Here is an 18,027-nt window from a genome sequence, read left to right as displayed (position 1 = left end):
TCCCCGCGAACTTGCGTGGGGAACGTGCTTTTTTTACTAATTTTGCTTCTTTTCTTATACATGGTCGCGGGCTTGGCAAAATGATAAATAATGAAGAATAAAGCTTTCTGTAAAGGAGGCCGTTCAAACTCGTGATAATCATGTTTGCCATGGAATTGTAGCAACGTGTCAAACTCGTGATATTCAATTTTGGCATGAAATTGTAGCAACGAGTCAAACTCGTTAAATTCAATTTTGGCACAAAATTTTCATCACGAGTCAGACTCGTGAAAGTAGTGCAAGGGGTTAACCAGATAGCTGTGTTCGACGAGTATACTCGTCGTCGCTCGATTCTCGCGACACACATAGGTGCGCGCTCTGAAATGGAGGCGCCGCAGCTAACTGGTTAATTCTGCAACGTTGCGTCGACAGCGCGATCGTTCGAAACGTCCTCCATCATTGCAAGAAACACGAAGCATTATTCGTAATGGCAGTTGCGTGGATGTCGGAGAGAACTGCGAGCCTTCGTGCGAACTGCTCTTTCGGGAACTCGAGAAAGTTTCTTCGTAGACGGCCACCCAATGGACACTTTAGAATCCGCGGGATTCGCAGAAAGAGAGACACGTGCAACTGTGAATTATTGACCTGCCGCGAGTCGGTAACATATTCTTTAATCAGTTAGCTGTGACGAGTATACTCGTCGTCGCTTGATTCTCGCGACACACACGCTGCAGCTAATTGGTTAATTCTGCAACGTTGCGTCGACAGCGCGATCGTTCGAAACGTCCTCCATCATTGCAAGAAACACGGAGCATTATTCGTAATGGCAGTTGCGTCGATGTCGTAGAGAACTCCGAGCTTTCGTGCGAAGTTCGAAATCGTCAGCGTCGATCGACCGCTGGTTAGAACCGTTTAGAAACGACCGTCGTAGCTAGTCGTTGGTCGCGTAGCTGATTAAAGCTGGCAAAGGGTTAATCGGACGAGAGAGATAGAGAGATAGAGATAGAGAGATAGAGACAGATAGATAGATAGAGAGAGAACGGAATAGAAAACCTGAGACGTTTCTGCGATTCCTTACGAACTAGGCGTCTGTCCCGTCGAATCCTACGCGTCGCAACAACGTAAACGAAAGAAACAACGAACAGAACCGAAACGAAACGGAAAGAAACGGTAAAAAGTATACAGCGATCGGCCCGTGAAACTTTTTGTAAAAAAGAAAAAGAATATATACAGTAACGTCACTCTAACTGACGCTGAGATTGTGTAGAAAAATGGACAATTTGGGAACAGGAGATACGATTATTCGAGCCTTATAGCTGTTTTTTTTTATAGTTATTGACAATTCGTAACTATAAGAACGTACTGCAAGGCTGGAACAATCGTATCTCCTCTTCCCAAATTGTCCATTTTTGTGGACAATTTAAGCGTCGATTAGAGAGAGACATCACCGTATATCGTGTCCGTATAATATCGGAGCAGAATGGGGAACAACGAGATATATATTACGTGCTGTTCAAAACGCTACTTGACCATCGAAACATCATCTCATGCTGTTCAAGCCCGGGACCCCATGGACCCGGGACTCCGCTCCAACAATATCAACCAGAAACGACACCACTAACGTAGAATCAATGTAACAATAGGCTGAGTAGTAGTAGTAGTAGTAAAAAAAATAGTCAACAAAGTCCTGGGGCAACGGCATACAAAATTCGGTTATAATACACACATACTGACACGTAAATATACAGAGGAGGGTTTATAATCTTGACACTTGCATCGTAATAAATATCGATCCCATACACCATTCAGTATGCGCAAAGAATGCTGGTCAACAGCGAGATAAAGTGTGTAATATAGAGAGCGTGTCGTATATAAACCGTGACGGTCGGACATCTCGGCGCGAGTAACATCGAGTATCTCAACAGACAGAAAGAACGTATACATCGACCTCACATATCAACGATCCCCCCTTCGATCTCCTTCAATAATGCAAGCACTTGGATTTAATCTAGATGAGTTTTCGTGTAGAGATAGAGACAGCGAGAGAGAGAGAGAGAGAGAGAGAGAGAGAGAGAGAAGCGGACTGAGAATAGAAGTAGAACGAGCCCGTCGGAGAGCCCCGAAAGCAGTTTTCGATCCTCGACGAAGCGAACGTGACGCCAAGCATCATCCGCGCTGTCCGTGCGGTACACGGATTATCTATATATACATATATATATCGGTTTACACCCGCGTGAACAATCGACACGGTTCATCGGAAAAGACATTGCGGCCGCGAAGAGCGATCGTGGGTCCCGGGACGAGGCTTTATCGCCGCGGCCTTTATTAGCGCGTCAGGTCCGAATCGTGCCAGATCGGGTCGCTCGAGATTCGTCTCGGCGCATCCGCCGTTTCCTTCGCATCGGTACTCGGATCGGTAGCAATACACGTGGATTTTTTCCAGCTGCGAGGCCCAGACTCAGAAATGAGATTCGCCCTTTGTCACATGCTGGTTCCGTTTGTCGTCGCTGCGCTCCCGCCGCTGTGCGTTTACGCTCTCTGGGACCGCGATCGGTCCCGCGACGTTCGCCGGCAGTTAGTCGGCGGCGAGAGAATTCGCCGCGCCGAAACGGGCGCGATACCCGTCGCCGCGTTTTCTAATCCGTCAACAGATCCGGTTCCCGATTCCACCGAGAAGCGTGGCAACGGCCGGCGGGGCTACCGGCGAACGACAAAGCTGGGGCTCGAGAGAATGCGTTGGATGGTTTGCGAGCAAGATACCCGGAGAGGAGTCAGAATCGCGTAGCCTCGCAGCCGCGCGTGCGACAATGAACAAATGACGCGACACGAGCCGCATGGCTTGCCAGAGAAACACCGGTTAGCTCGCTTGATTCTCGCAAGCACCGAAGCTTGTTTGGCAAGAAGCTTCGCTCAGGAAGCCTCTCTGTGAGGACATGCGCGTTCAACTTGGCCGTGCCAGCCGGACCGGGGCGGAGTCGGTTCGCGCGCCGGAAAAAAAGCTGCCCGGTTATCTCGGTCGATCCGACGAGTCGACGTCGGGCGCGTGTCAACAATACAGCCTTTATTGCGATCGAGTGTCCTCGTTCGTCGTTCACGCCGCGTCGTTCTCTGGTTTTTGGTGCGTGCCGAAAAATCCCGCGGCCGCCTTTCGAAAGCGCCTCTCCAAAGCCAGACCACCCGATTGTCGAGACCCGTCCCTTTTGGTTTCGTGTATGCGCGAAAACAGTGGCGTGGCACGTTCGAAGCTGAAGGCCCACGTTTGTGCTTTGTCAGTTCGATCTGCCTCGCGTTGCATTCGTCGGGGTGGAAGGTTTTCGTGTTCGGGTCACTGTGTTTCGTGCCGGTTCACGGACCGGAAACAGGCTTCCATGTATCTCGTGTCGAAACGTCGCGGGGATCGTTGTCCCTCTAGCGTCGTCGGCACCCAGGATCTTTTTTTTTTACTAAGGGGGCAGTAGAATTTTCATGGAATTTTCGGTGCTGACGCGACAGCGTTTCGATCACGATTTCACGGTTTTTGGTTTTCTTTCTTCTTTCTTTTTTTTTGGTTTTTGCGTTTGGAAGACTGTTTCGTCGCGAAACGACGGCTACGAACATGGAGTTCTATATCTTTGTCGCAACATTACTAGTATCCATGCAAGTTTCATGCAAGGTGTTGCTGCACGGAGACTCAAACGTCGCGGACAGAGGAATATTCGTCTTCGTTTTCGGTTCTTTTTTTCTCCGCGGTGTCGAATCGTTCGAATCGTTCGAAAACAACGGTTTCGTCGGTGATCTTCAGGCTCGACGGTTCGCCGCGGAAATGTTCCTCTGTCGCAGCCGTTAACACACTATATCGAAGGTGCTACAATCCATGCACTCAGAGTAGCCTCTTTCTACTTGTGAACACACTCCTGCTAAATATGTGATTGCTGAACTCACTAGTCTACCGTGTGACACAGCCGCTTTTGCGCGCACCCTCGAAAGATCAACTTTCCGAAGCCGAATTTTCGCGAATTCGTTGCCAATCGACCGAGCTGCGATCGCGATCTTACGAACGGTGGATCATTCTTCGTCTCTCTTCGTACAAATTCTGTTGCGAGAAGAACTAAAGACGTATCTCTTTTCGATCGAACAGACTATCGTTGATTTACATAATCCGGTAATTTCGTAAAAAATGTCTGTAGATGTTCCGAATTGTACAAATTTACCAAGTAATTATTTAATTGTTAAATAATGAAGGTACCATTAACCAGTTAACTGTGACGATCTCTTTGCAAAGCGCCCACCAGTGTGTGTCGCGATAAGCTCTCGTGTCGCGACGACTTAGCTCTCAGGAAGTTATGAATCCAACTCAAATTATTCACAATTTTCATTTTTGTTTGTTTCATTTCGTCTTGACCTCTAAACATTTTAACACTAAACCTACCACGGTCAAAATGACCGATTTTTTTATTTTACGATACTACGAACTCTTTGGAGACTTCTTCGTAGGAAATGATTGAACAAATTATATTATTGAAACAGGTCTCATAATTAAAACTTTACAAAATCCAAATGAATTCTATCTTTTCGCTCTTACGAGTCAATGCACGCTAATCGTCGTTACTGCTCGGTTGGTTTAAGTGTTAAACATATTAAAATTTACGAATATAATTTAGTTCTCGCCAGAATTACAATTTAAATATGAAATTGTAACATAATTTTACGAATGACGGATATAATCGTCGTGACGCAAAATTCTGCCGCATCTCTATGGCGGATATAGTCGTCGTCGAACACACTTAACTGGTTAAATTTATCGATTTCACTGAACGCACAAATTCACGATTCGATCGTACAATTATCGAGTTCGAAGATCTTGCTGAACGATCGCAGTGTCAAATAGACAGTTGCAAATTCAAGAACACATCTTGAGATCGCAATCTGACTGAACATCGACTTGAATTTCGCCACGTAGAGATTTTCCATAATTTTCTACGCAGCTAATGTATGTATACATTTGAAGTGTATCTATATATATATATATTCTCGAACAGTTGGTCAGCTTGTCCGATTCGTGACGATAATCTTTCGAGAGAGGCGCGCGGGCGAGTGAACACGAGAAACGTAGAACACGAAAATGCTGTTGTCGGTGCTCGCTGGCTGCCGTCGATGCCATCGACGACGTTGGTCGTCGGTACGGTCCGAAATGACACGGTCTGATCGTGGTCTATCACAAGCTGAACGTGTTTACCGTTCCCGTTTTATATTCTTTTCTCTTTGACCGGCCGTTTCACGCCGTTCGTGCGCTATAACGCGCGAAATCGCCAGACCGTCTCGTTCCAAACGGCGAATGATTCGCGTTCGCGGGACGTTGCAGTGACGAAGAACAATGGGCCGGTCTGGCAACAGCGAGAGAGATTCAGAGAGAAACGTTCCAACGAGGCGGGTCGATTAGTAAAAAGTCGAATAGCAAAAGTTTCGAACGGGGAGCAAAATTTGTGCATAGACGTCGAATGTCGCGTTCGCGTTTCACCGTTCTGCCAGAGTTTCGTTCGCTTTCCAAAACGTTCCCGAACAAAATGACCGCTACCCCGTTCATGCTACGAGTATGTACAATGTTAGAAGTCGACGTCTGAGCTTGTCCCGCCGATTCCGCGACCGTACGCGATCAGTAAATCGCGATCTTCCGACGCTTCGACCGGTACAAACGCGGGTCTCGATTCTATCGGCGCGTCGAAATTACGACGTCTGATCCGAACGCGCCGGGCAGCGATCGACCTCTATGCATCGGGACGACTGTCCGTGACATCTCTCTGCGACCACACTCGTATATTCTCCGTCACTTTCGAAAGAACGTCCACGAGAAACGATTCCCGGCGGCAAGACGCGCGCGCGCGTCGGGAAGGAAAGCTGGCTAACGCGAAACGTAACGCAGAACCAAAGGCCTGCCGACTCTCCCATGGCCTTGCAACGATCGGTGCAACGTTCCGCGAGTGTTCGTTGTACCCTACGTCACGTAGTTTCGTGTTCTATGATGGCTTGAGGAATCAATGGCGGAGGAGACTGGGTGCGGAACGAGGGCGACGTCAAGCGGCTGAGACATTACTCTACTGAAGAAACATTCAGACGAACCACAGTGTATGATGCTACATAATTGGCCTAGGTGTCCTGAGTACAGTAAATCCTCCGGCAATCGTCGCTCAATATTAACCGCAATACAACAATTTAACCTCGCGGCTCGTCTTCGCAGTCGCCGATTCTCAGCGACCATGAAAACGAGCCGCGCGGCTCGCGGAATCGCGACTCCGAAATTGTCAGTTTCTCTGTTCGAGCGACGATCGGAGGGAGAATTCGCTGCACACCTCCGAGTGATCACGGGGATGCAGAATGAGAATCAGACAGAGTTGCTCGGAAGATGCAATGAACGCAAGAGGGTCGGAATGAACGAACTGAACGCCGTTGAAAAAAAAACCTCATGCAGAATCCCAACAGAAACTCGGTATTCCGGTAAACGTAGCGAAGATCGAACGGTGTCCGGACGTCGTCCCGCGTAGCAGAACTTCCCGGACAGTTCGACTTTGACGGCCCTTCCTTCGAGCCGAAAGCACGTCGAAGGTCTCGAGCGGATTCGTTGCCGGAAGGGAGTCATAATCGCCTTGACCCGGCCTCCGCGGCGGCCGAGACATGATCGGCGCCGCGAGGGGTCGAAGTGCTGCTAGCTTCGTGCAAGACGGACGAGAGCCTGAGGAACGAGAATGATCACAGATCGCGGGTGCAAGTTTTCAACGGGGACAAAACCGGCAAACTCTGGTTTCCAGTGCACTTATCACGAACCTCGTTGCAGCAATGCCGAACGGTGTTCTCTCGGGTGGCGACCAAACAAAAGGTAAAGGGCTCGTGATAAAATCGTGAGAGTGATAGAGAGTCGGATGATTTGTCTACACAGAACACGGTCGGGATCTCTCGCTACTTTCTAAGTCGGTGAATGAGAGAAAGAGGGAAAATAGAGAGAGAGAGAGAGAGAGAGAAAGAGAGAGAGAGAATGTGTGCGTCGGGACGAGCGATGCGCAAGATGCAGGATCTTCGGAAGAGAAAGAGAAGATCTCTTCGAGTCTTCTTTCGGGTGAGAGAAATTTTAATTGAAATAGTATTTGCGTTTAGATCATTTGATCGCGATCTCTGTTGTCATTCGCATCATTTGAAACGATATTGACTATTTAAATCGTAACTTTCGGACGACGTCGAATTAATATTCGATCGAATACAAATTTATCCGGACGAAAATATATTTGAATAAAGAATCAGAGCGATGAATTATTCGAATACAATATTCGAATAAAATAATCGACTAAAAGGAAGGCATTCGGATAATTATCTTGGAGAAATATTTATTCGAAACGATGCTTTCTTTCCCGAAGCATGCGGCATCCCGCCCTCCGGAATACTATGGTCGTTGAATGATAACGGTTGATTCGATTCGAGTTGCATCCAAGGGCGGGGCATCGCTCCTCCCGACCGGGAGTTCAGTGTCGCCGGCTAAGAACTAAACGTCTACTGTGGAGATATGATCGGAATCACTGCGGGTGAATTCGAGTAAATCAGTGTTATACAACGTGACCATTGCAACGTTCTACAAAGCAAGCTGGGGCCCCTAATACGACCGAGCGTAGTACTAGGATGGTCGACAGGATGATCAGGAGTACGGGATTCGAACACGAGGTCGGGGACACACGATTGCACATATCCTCCTCACAGAAGCACATGTGACCAGTGCCGGTACTTTCCATCATGCACACGTGGTCCACCATGAACAAATTTATTTGTAGCTGCGAAGTGCAGGTCCGTCTCACACTTTCGTACGCTGCGAACAAAAAAGAAACGAGTCGTTCTTAATCATCTGCGACGAATGCCGTCGCCGTGATGTACGCGCGGCGAGGAAAGACTAATTACTGTCGTGCAATTACTTCTTACGAGCTGCGTGATCAGGACATTGGTAAGAGAAATTTCAATTGAAATAGTATTTGCATTTAGAACATTTGAAACACATCATTTGAAACAATACTGACTATTCAAAACGTAACTTTTAGACGACGTCGAATTGATATTCGATCGAATAAAAATTTATCTGGACAAAAATACAGTGTGTCCCAAAGATGTCCCGTAATATGGAAATGACGGGTTCTTCGGATCATTTGAAGCAGCTTCTTCCTTCACAAAAATCTTCTCCGAGGCACCGTTAACGAGTTATTAACGAAAAACAGTGACCAATGAGAGGCGAGCTCGGCTGGCGCTAGGCGGCCGAGTCAACAGCGCCAGCGGTCGAGTGGCCGAATACCAGCTCAGCTGGCGCGAGGCGACCGAGCGCTCGACCGCTGGCGCCGTTGACTCGGCCGCCTCGCGCCAGCTGAGCTGGGATTCGACCACTCGACCGCTGGCGCTGTTGGCTCGGCCGCCTCGCGCCAGCTGAGGTCACATTGGTGACTGTTTTTCGTTAATAACTCGTTAACGGTGCCTGGGAGAACATTTTTGTAAAGGAAGAAACTGCTCCAAATGATCCGAGGAACCCGCTATTTCCGGATTGCGAGACATTTTTGGGACACCCTGTATATTCGAATAAAAAATTGGAGCGATGAATTATTCGAATAAAATATTCGACTAAATGGAAGGCATTCGGATAATTATCTTACATTTAACTAAAAGGAAGGTATTCAGATAATTATCTTAGACAAATACTTATTCGAAACGATCCGAACAATGCTAAACTTTGCCACAGCCAATGTATTATTCTACGTTTAATACAATGCTAAAAATTATTTTTTGTTACACAATGTAATGAAATAAAACAAATTAGAGAGCGATCGATAAATGAACAGTCCTGAGCATTAAGTCAATCGAGTAATTGCAAGACAGAGTTAAAAAGATTAACAGATTAATCAAGATAGAGCGGAAAAATAGCAGCGATTACTTACGCGACTTCGCGTTGCGAACCATTTTCACGCAGCAGCCGTTGCAGGTCATCAAGGGTGGTTGGTCCCTCGGAAGCGCGGTGTAATTGAAAGGATCCTTACATCTGAGGTCCGTCCACGAGTCGCATTCGTAGCAGTAAACGGAGCGAGCTGAAAACACCGTCACAATGAAGGCAACCGTATTTTGGTACTGCGCATTCAGATAGAGAAGAGTCAATTGCAAATTTTTTCTTTTTCGAAAATTGCAGAAACACTGCGATATACGTCGGAAATATTTTCGCTTAACCCTTAGCATACGGGCGCGTTTGTTTCGATTACTTTCACTTAAGTGTTAGCATACGGACACGTGTTTCATTGAATAACAATTAAAAATGCTATCTCTCGGTGTACGCTATTATTTAATTCCAACAAGCGAGGACAGATTGAAAAATTGAAAATTTTATTATTTGCTCGATCTTGTTTAAAAAATTTGTTTCAGCTATCGATAAATAATTTCTCAATTAATGACTTTCGTTTATTTTGTAGAATTGAATTGACAAATTAATGTTTCAGAATAATTCGTCTTTTCATTAATTTTACAACAGTCACGGAAAGAGTAAAAATAGATATTGCATAAAAGATAAAATAACAATGTTATTTAAAATCTTTATTTATTATATTTATTATATGAATACAATAATATAATAAATAAATAATAAATAGAATGATATAAAATAAAACTTATAAAATAGAAAACGATAAAAGTAAATATAATAAATATAATAAATAATATACTATACTAATATAATAAATATTTACATAAAAATTTTTATTTATTTGTTGGAAATTTCAAGCGTTCTATTAATTTGACGTATCACCTTGGTATGCTAAGTGTTAACGCGCGTCTCAAATAAAGTTCAAAGGCGAAATCTACGAGCAATTAAGCTATTAATAATTTCCGATCAAAGCGATTACACGCGGCTCGAATTGATAGCAATAGATTTGAATGTGAAGACGTGAGCCCTGCTGTCTAATGTTGACATACAACGATGACAACGAGGGGACACTGAAGAGAAGCTGGCTTGATCACTCACTCTGGCACTCCGCGCGACAGACGGTGGCAACCGCGAGTACAATTGCCGCTGAAACGAAACATCGGTGATTATTTTAAACGATGGTAAACAAATCGGTAACTGCGAACAGCTACGTAAAAACGATAATTCTGAACAACATAAAACGGGTGCACAACGCTAGGACTACCACTAGTTCTTCCTACTGCTACGGTCTTTGCTATCGTCGTGGTTGCAATCTAAAACTTTTAACGGCAGCTACCAACGGAATCGTGGATTTCATGAACCCAAGAATTCAACGATATTTCAATAGGAATCGTTCCGAAAAAACAATTGAATTAATTTTCTTTTCTCTCATAGACATCTTCGTATTTATGTGCCTTGCCATTCGTCACGTTCATCTATCCGACAGCAATTCGTACAATTGATTAAACTCCAGTCGATCCGATTTCAAATGTCTGCATATTTATGTGCACAAAAATTTCCAGACATTTCGCATTTCACGAAACTTTTGGCCGTCTTCTACGGATAAGAAGTTCGACCGTTTCTGGTACAAAGCGTCGACTGCCAGCATTTAGACTCGCATAAATAGGACAGACAAAAAATTTCACGATTTACGGTCGTAGCTCGGTTATTCGCGAAACGGCGGACGCGGTGCGAACGCGTTTTCTCGCAGAATATATGCTACCCTCGCAGCGCACGCATACTGAACAAGTTACCCCGATTAAACACACTCGGCATCAATGTTCGAAGGAAGTACAGTAATGTCTCTCTTACTGACGCTCAGATTTTCCACTAAAATGGATAATTTGGGAAGAGGAGATACGATTATTGCGACTCGTTTCTATAATTGTGGACAATTTATAACTATAACAATAAACCGCAGGGCTCGATTAATCTAGGCGTCAATTAGAGAAACATTACTGTACAGTATGTCTCCCTAACTGACGCTTAGATTGTGCAGAAAAATGGACAATTTGGGGGACAGGAGATACGATTATTCCGGCTTTGCACGATGTTTTTATAATCGTTGAAATTTCATCGTTATTATTATATAATAATAATTATTATGATAATTAATAATGATAATATAATATTATATTATAATTGTTATAATAAAATTAATAATAATAACATAATATTATATTATAATTGTTATAATAAAATTAATAATAATAATATTATATTATATTATAATTGTTATAATAAAATTAATAATAATAATATTATATTATATTATAATTGTTATAATAAAATTAACAATAATAATATAATATTATATTATAATTGTTATAATAAAATTAATAATAATAATATTATATTATATTATAATTGTTATAATAAAATTAATAATAATAATATAATATTATATTATAATTATTATAATAATCGTTATTATTATATAATCGTTACAATCGTTGACAATATAATATAATCGTTGACAACAACTATAAAAACGAGTCGCAAGGCTCCTCTTCCCAAATTGTCTTCCGAAATTTTTGTGGACAATCTGAGCGTCAATTAGGGAGAGATTACTGTACCGCGATTCCGAATTCCCGATTTCCCGTTCCCGACGCGGTGCGATCGAAAGTCGTCGTCGTCGTCGGCGGCGGCGAAGACTATCGGAGAATTTTCGTGCGCTTCTCGACGGTCGATATTCCCCAGGCAAAACACCCTTTTATTCTATTTTCATACCTTCCAGCACGCAGCGTATCTTTGTCGTGGCATGTGTGGGAAATATTGTAGTTAATAAGAAATTTGATAGTCGATGGTTTCGAGGGGTTCGCCGGCCGTGTTGGCGATTTCTTTTGGAGAAACTGGATTTCGTACGTACCTCATACGAAGGAAATTACGAAGGATCTATGTACAAAGGAGTCTACGAGTATGCACGGATCGTGTGTGTCGCATTCGCAGCCTGTCGTTGACGATAAAAATAACCGCCGACTTCGCATTTGAAAAATGGGACAGCTGCCGGTGTGCGCGAGAACTTTAGGACACTCTCCCCTTGTTTTCTTTAAATTACATCCCCCGCCTTCCTTAATGATAGAACTATCAGAGCATCGCCGCAGCTATAAAAATTTGTCTATTCAGACGGTGTCGTTTCTTTGGAATGTCCGAAATTATGGACGTTCGCTCATTTAATTGCTATGGAAGATTACGAAACTAACTAACTGGAAGAAACGAAATTGTGAAAATTATCTATTCAAAATATTTACGTTTTTATATATTTTTATTCTATATTATGTTATATTCTATGTTATTCTATATATTTTTTGGAACTTTGAAAATTATAGATTTTCTCCCATTGAATTGCTATGGAGAAATAGAAACTGTGAACCTCGAATGCATTTATGTTCACGATATAAATAATAAGAAGCAAGTTTAAGAACTCTGTCAAATTATGAATATCGACTTCAATTATTTATATTATATATTATATTATAATTATATTGTATACTATATTATAATTATATTGTATACTGTATTATATTATAATTATATTGTATACTATATTATAATTATATTATATATTATATTATAATTATATTGTATACTATATTATAATTATATTATATATTATATTATAATTATATTATGTATTATATTATAATTATATTGTATACTATATTATAATTATATTATATATTATATTATATATTATATTATAATTATATTGTATACTGTATTGTAATTATATTACATATTATATTATAATTATATTGTATACTATATAAAATCAAGATCAAATCGGATTCTTTTCGAGACATTCTGAATGATACAACGGAACGTATAACGGCATAGGCGACGTAAGTGCGTTAATGCGACAAACATGATTTCCGGCAGCCATGTTGGTTCACACGCAGCGTTCAATAGCAGATTATCGGAAGACCGTGGACCGACGCGCGCTCCGTTAAGTGGAAGGAAATCGAGGAACGAGATATTCTTATCGCCAACGACACGTTGCGCGTGCCTACCCTTATCAATGCTAATTACAAACTGAACCTGTGTCGCTACAATTTCGTCTCCCTTTTTCATTTTCCTCGGCTGCACACTCACCCGGTGCGGCGCGCGCTCGATCGCCTCCAAGACAATTAAATAAAGCACGTTCCATTCGTATCAAACTAGTCGGGCCCAATTCAGGAACTCTTTTTTGACTTCGGAGCGTCCCTCGAGATTTCCAATTTTTCCGATCGTCGCGATGCTTATGGCGTACAGTCGTTGATTCGCGCGCGTTTCTATTGCTTGTGTTGCACTGCAACGATGCACTTTTGAGCGCAGAGAAAACTTGGACGGCAGAAGTGCGTTTCTCGTGGAACGCTCGTTTTCTTTTATTTAACATTTCCTTGATCACAGAGACTCAATTGTAATACAGTGGACTCCCGTATAAAAACGCGAATTCGTATAACGCGATGACAAAATTGCGACCAGTACTTATACAGCGCGGTAAACAGTCCCGTATAAGGCGCGAGACAGTTTTAACGTTTTCACATCGTTTTTGATTTTTGATACTGACGAGGTAGCGGTTTATAAATTAAATAAAAAAAAAAATTAGTAATACATACACAGATGAGAGAAAAATAAATAAGAGAAAAATAAATAAGAGAAAATTTTCTCTAATAAGAGAAAATTTTCTCTAATAAGAGAAAAATAATTTGATTCAACTTTTAATAAAAATAAAAGTATGCATTTCAGTATTTAACATTTATTCACTAACGGAAGTATCAACAAATAAGTGCTAATGACACCGTCTTGTTAATATTGGTTGTACAGATTCATCGCTTGAATAATTTGCCTTGATTGTTATCGTTGATTAAAAACAGTTCTTTCTTCAGATCATTTTTAGATCGAAAATATGGGAATAGACGATCGCTCGATTTTCTTGTAAATTTCGTAAACCGCTCTATCGACGAATCAATTTTCATAAAATGTGTTTCTAATGGTTTGGCGATTTTTGTAATTACATTTGTTTATACATTCTAAACTCGGAGGTTGCTTCGGCGCGTTCAAAGTCTGGACTCAGTTTTCCTTCTCATTACTAGAATGAGAACAATTTGCTGATTCAATTAATTCGATTTCATCGACATCTTTGTTGCAATTAATTAATTGTAGCTACAATTAATAGCTTAATATCGTAGCTATAAGCAATATTATGTGGATTCAAACGTGAACGAAAAATTTCAATTCAGGCAACACCGAAGACAAGCAAGGCTGGGCGTGCTTGAAGTTACATAAATTGGTCTGATAATGTACAGTGGCCCACAAAAGTGTTCGTATACCTCTTAAAACATAATAACTTTTTTAAAACTGGACTAAGTGACTTGAGTTTTTTTTAGATGATGGAGAGACTAATGTACTAAATATTTTTTTTTTAATTTTGCTATCATTTGTAATGACAAAAAAAGAAATATAAAACTCTCGTTTTTTAACTTTTCTGAAACTTAAAATTTGACACACGTCTCTCGTAGATTTCGGTAACTTATATGCAGACGGAAAATTTTATCGAGATCGATTGACCTTGTCACGAGTTACAACAAATTAAAGATGGCAAAAATCGCAATTTTGTTACAGTTTTGTTCAAAAACTGTATGAAGTCTGCAGTTTTTTTTTTAAACTGTAAGAAGTCTGCAGGTAACTTACTCGTAAGTTACCGAGAGGCATTTTTCTTAATTTTTGTTACAAGCTCAGATAAAAAAAGTTAAAAAACGAGAGTTTTTTATTTTATTTTCTATAATAATAGAGACAAATAATAGCAAATAATAGACAAATTTAAAAAAGACATTTTGGTCATTGTCTATTATACTAATCCCTCTATCATCTAAAAAAGAAAATTCAATTCATTTAGTTCAGTTTCAAAAAAGTTATTGCGTTTTAAATAGTGTACGAACACTTTTGTGGGCCACTGTATGCCCTGTATAACGCGATTTTCTATTACGCGGTAACGTATCCCCCGCGTTGTACGGGAGTCCACTGTACTTTGAAATAAGCGTGCATTGAAGTTCGTGTGCAATGAATATTTTTCGCATGAAACACAAACAGAAGGAGCGTCGTCTGCAGAAGCTACATTCGAATCTGCTTCTGGCGCGTACGTTCACGAACACGAAAATGCACTGAAAGACATCGAAAGCTTGTCGTCGTTTCTAAATAAAAAGAGGGGGGTTCTCTGAACATTACCGAAACTGGTTGAAAATTGGATTTCAATATTTCTTCCATTACGGGTGTCTAGCGTATCAAAGCATCGAATCAAGCTACAAATGGAATCTGTATCTTTTAATACGATATCGCACCCGTGCAACGAGTATCAATGTTGCAACGCAACGAGGAAACCCGATATCTGGAAAAAGGACGTACGAGATCGTGCTGAAATTGTCTTCACCGAAATGGAATGTACAATAATGTCTCCCTAATTGACGCCCAAGTTGTGCACAAAAATGGACAATTTGGGAAGAGAAGATACGATTATTCGAGCCCCGCAGCTCGTCTTTATAATTGTTGACAGTCGATAACTATAAAAGCTAACCGCAAGACTCGAATAATCGTAGCTCCTCTTCCGAAATTGTCCATTTTTGTGCAAACTCTGAACGTCAATTAGTTGAAAAACGAAGTTCGATTACTTTGACGATACGACCTTATTCCAAATAACGCTTCGATTGTTATTTCAAAGGGGAAGCGGATTCTAGCTGACTCGAAGGGTGAAAGCGGAAGGCGACACAAAACGGAGGTGATTCTTTCCCTTGCTTGGTTCAACGAACTTCGAAACCCCGGGAACTTAACGACTGACGCACCACCATGGACGAAAATACACGATTTCATCGATTTGTCCGAAGAATTATGCAATAGAAATTGTTGTCGATATTTCAGTAGAGAACGTTAAAACAGTCTGATTCTTTATTATGCAAACGGTAATCCGAAACGAAATTATCGCTTGAAAAATAATTAGGTGTTACTTAACCCTTTGCAGTGGAAGCTATTTAAATTCGAAATGCAAAACATGATTTCTGATCTTCAGTGTTTCTATTTTATATAATTTATTGCGATTTATGCGCATGAAATTGAGCCTACTGGCAAGTACAATGCAATTTTAACAACTTTTTTATAAATATAAACGAGTTTGATGCTTTTATAATGATTTTGAAAAATAGTACAGCAACTTTTAATGACGCCTCAGAGTCGCCACTCGATTGCAAAGGGTTAATATTGTACTAACAGAGATGACAAGCAGACATTGATTAAAAATATATATATATATATATATATATATATATATATATATATATCTTGTCTTCTACTAATATTAATAGATCGAAATAAACGCGACGGTATTACAAATGTCGTCCATAGTGTGCAAGTGCAATACTAACGACGGGGCCAAAATACTTGAAACATTTATCAACCATAATTCAATGAAAGAACAGCATGACTCCCCGAATGTTCTCTGGCACATTTACGAATAAATATACATTATAGCCTACCACTATTGCTGCTGCGTACGTCACGAATTAAACGAAGACACAATCGGCATCGTCTTTTTGGTGATGTTTCCATCACAGAATTCAACGTGCGACGGGACGCACAACTATTTTACACACGTCATTACTTTCGGATATATAAATCGCATGCATCGCGGGCACGCGTACAAATTTCACGCTGCGATAAATCGATGCCCCAGCGTACAAACAAACTGCACCGTTGAACAGACAAAATAGAACGATTAAATCCGTGGAGTCGAGAACGATCGACGTTCGCGATAAACTCCGACTCCTAGATGCTATTTAAAAAGTAAAAAGGAGAAAAAAAAATAGAAAAAAAAGGAGCAAAAGGGAAAGCGAACGGTTTCTAATCGCTACGTTTCTTTCGTTTCATTATCTCAGACACTTGCATGTTTCATGAACATAATCCGAAATCTAGATCGTAGATAACAATGGCTAGAACACAATGTATGTATCTCCGCTTAAGCCCGTGCATAAGTTGTAACTATGGTTGTGCTCGTATGTAGGTTCAACGTGTTTGAGGGGGGAGCTCCTTCAAAAAATACCACAGATAAAGAACGAATGGTAAAGTTCAGCCGAGAATTATTTCTTCGTAAAAAATCACTGTACCGTAGGGTAGCGTGGTCGCGTTCGAAACTCACCCACTACAAAGCAACGCGTCCCCATGTTCTTTATTTCCCTGGCCGATTTCTTCTCACTTGTTGTCCAGCCTCATGGCGTGCGACGGATTCACCCTCGATGCAACGACCGTCGCCGTACGCGACTCGCGCGGTCGCATTCGTTTCTCGCTCGATCAACTGCAACGAGAAGGAAAAATACGGTTTCCAGTCGACGGTGTTACGTGAGGATAAAAAACGTGTATCGCGGCGCGCACGGCCACGCCGCGCGCGCTATTAAAATCTCTGATCCGGGGGCCGTCATACGTCATCGGCTGGTCTCCAGGAACCACCTGTCGGTTCTAATTATGCAACGGCTAATCTAATCGGGGGGACAAAGGCGCGCTAAAGCTGAAATAGACTCGCTTGTTCGAGAAAATCAATATTCCAGTCGAATCTCTGCCGGATACCGGCTCGCCGACGAACCTGTTCGACTGCGCGAATTTCCGACGAATCGAAAGCATTTTCGATTGGATATTGTCTTTATTGTAACATTTGGTTCACTGTAACTTTGGTTGACCGAATATTTTGCGAATAAAGAACGGAACATCGAGGAGCATAGAATTTCAAGATTTTGATTATTTTCGATTTAAACTATCTTCTTTTTAACATTTGGTTTTCACTGAGTTTCAATTTCATTGGACGTATGCTTTAATAAAAATCGCTGAAAATCTGAATAAACGTAAGCTCATTGCTTTCAACAAAATTTCTGCAAAGCTGTTGAAAAAGCAGTTAACCGAATATTTTGCGAATAAAAAGCAGAAGATCGACGAGCATGGAATTTCAATATTTTGATTATTTTCGATTGGAAATAATCTTCTTTTTAACATTTGGTTCACTGTGCATCGATTTCATTGCACGTATGCTTTAATAAAAATCGCTGAAAATCTGAATAAACGTAAGCTCGTTGCTTTCAACAATATTT

General features: G+C 41.5%; 1 protein-coding gene across 2 annotated transcripts in view; it reads right to left on the bottom strand.

Annotated features, from left to right (window-relative positions):
- Positions 1 to 1,664: 1,664 nt before the first annotated feature.
- The window catches only part of qvr (glycosylphosphatidylinositol-anchored protein quiver), a 30,180-nt gene continuing 13,817 nt past the window's right edge, over positions 1,665 to 18,027 (bottom strand). Inside the window, exons 3-6 of one of the 2 annotated variants that reach the window (XM_033485268.2) lie at positions 17,088 to 17,243; positions 9,983 to 10,030; positions 8,913 to 9,059; positions 1,665 to 7,804 (exon numbers count right to left, since the gene is read on the bottom strand). In XM_033485268.2, coding sequence (XP_033341159.1) covers positions 7,548 to 7,804; positions 8,913 to 9,059; positions 9,983 to 10,030; positions 17,088 to 17,112 — 477 coding nt within the window. In that variant the 5' untranslated portion in view covers positions 17,113 to 17,243 and the 3' untranslated portion in view covers positions 1,665 to 7,547. The remainder of the gene's footprint in view (positions 7,805 to 8,912; positions 9,060 to 9,982; positions 10,031 to 17,087; positions 17,244 to 18,027) is intronic. The other variant, XM_033485269.2, reaches the window with a different exon arrangement.

This window comes from Megalopta genalis, chromosome 7, assembly GCF_051020955.1.
Source record: "Megalopta genalis isolate 19385.01 chromosome 7, iyMegGena1_principal, whole genome shotgun sequence".
Lineage (NCBI taxonomy): Eukaryota > Metazoa > Arthropoda > Insecta > Hymenoptera > Halictidae > Megalopta > Megalopta genalis.
The sequence above is the reverse complement of the archived record's forward strand: the minus strand, read 5'-3'. Positions and strand labels throughout refer to the sequence as shown.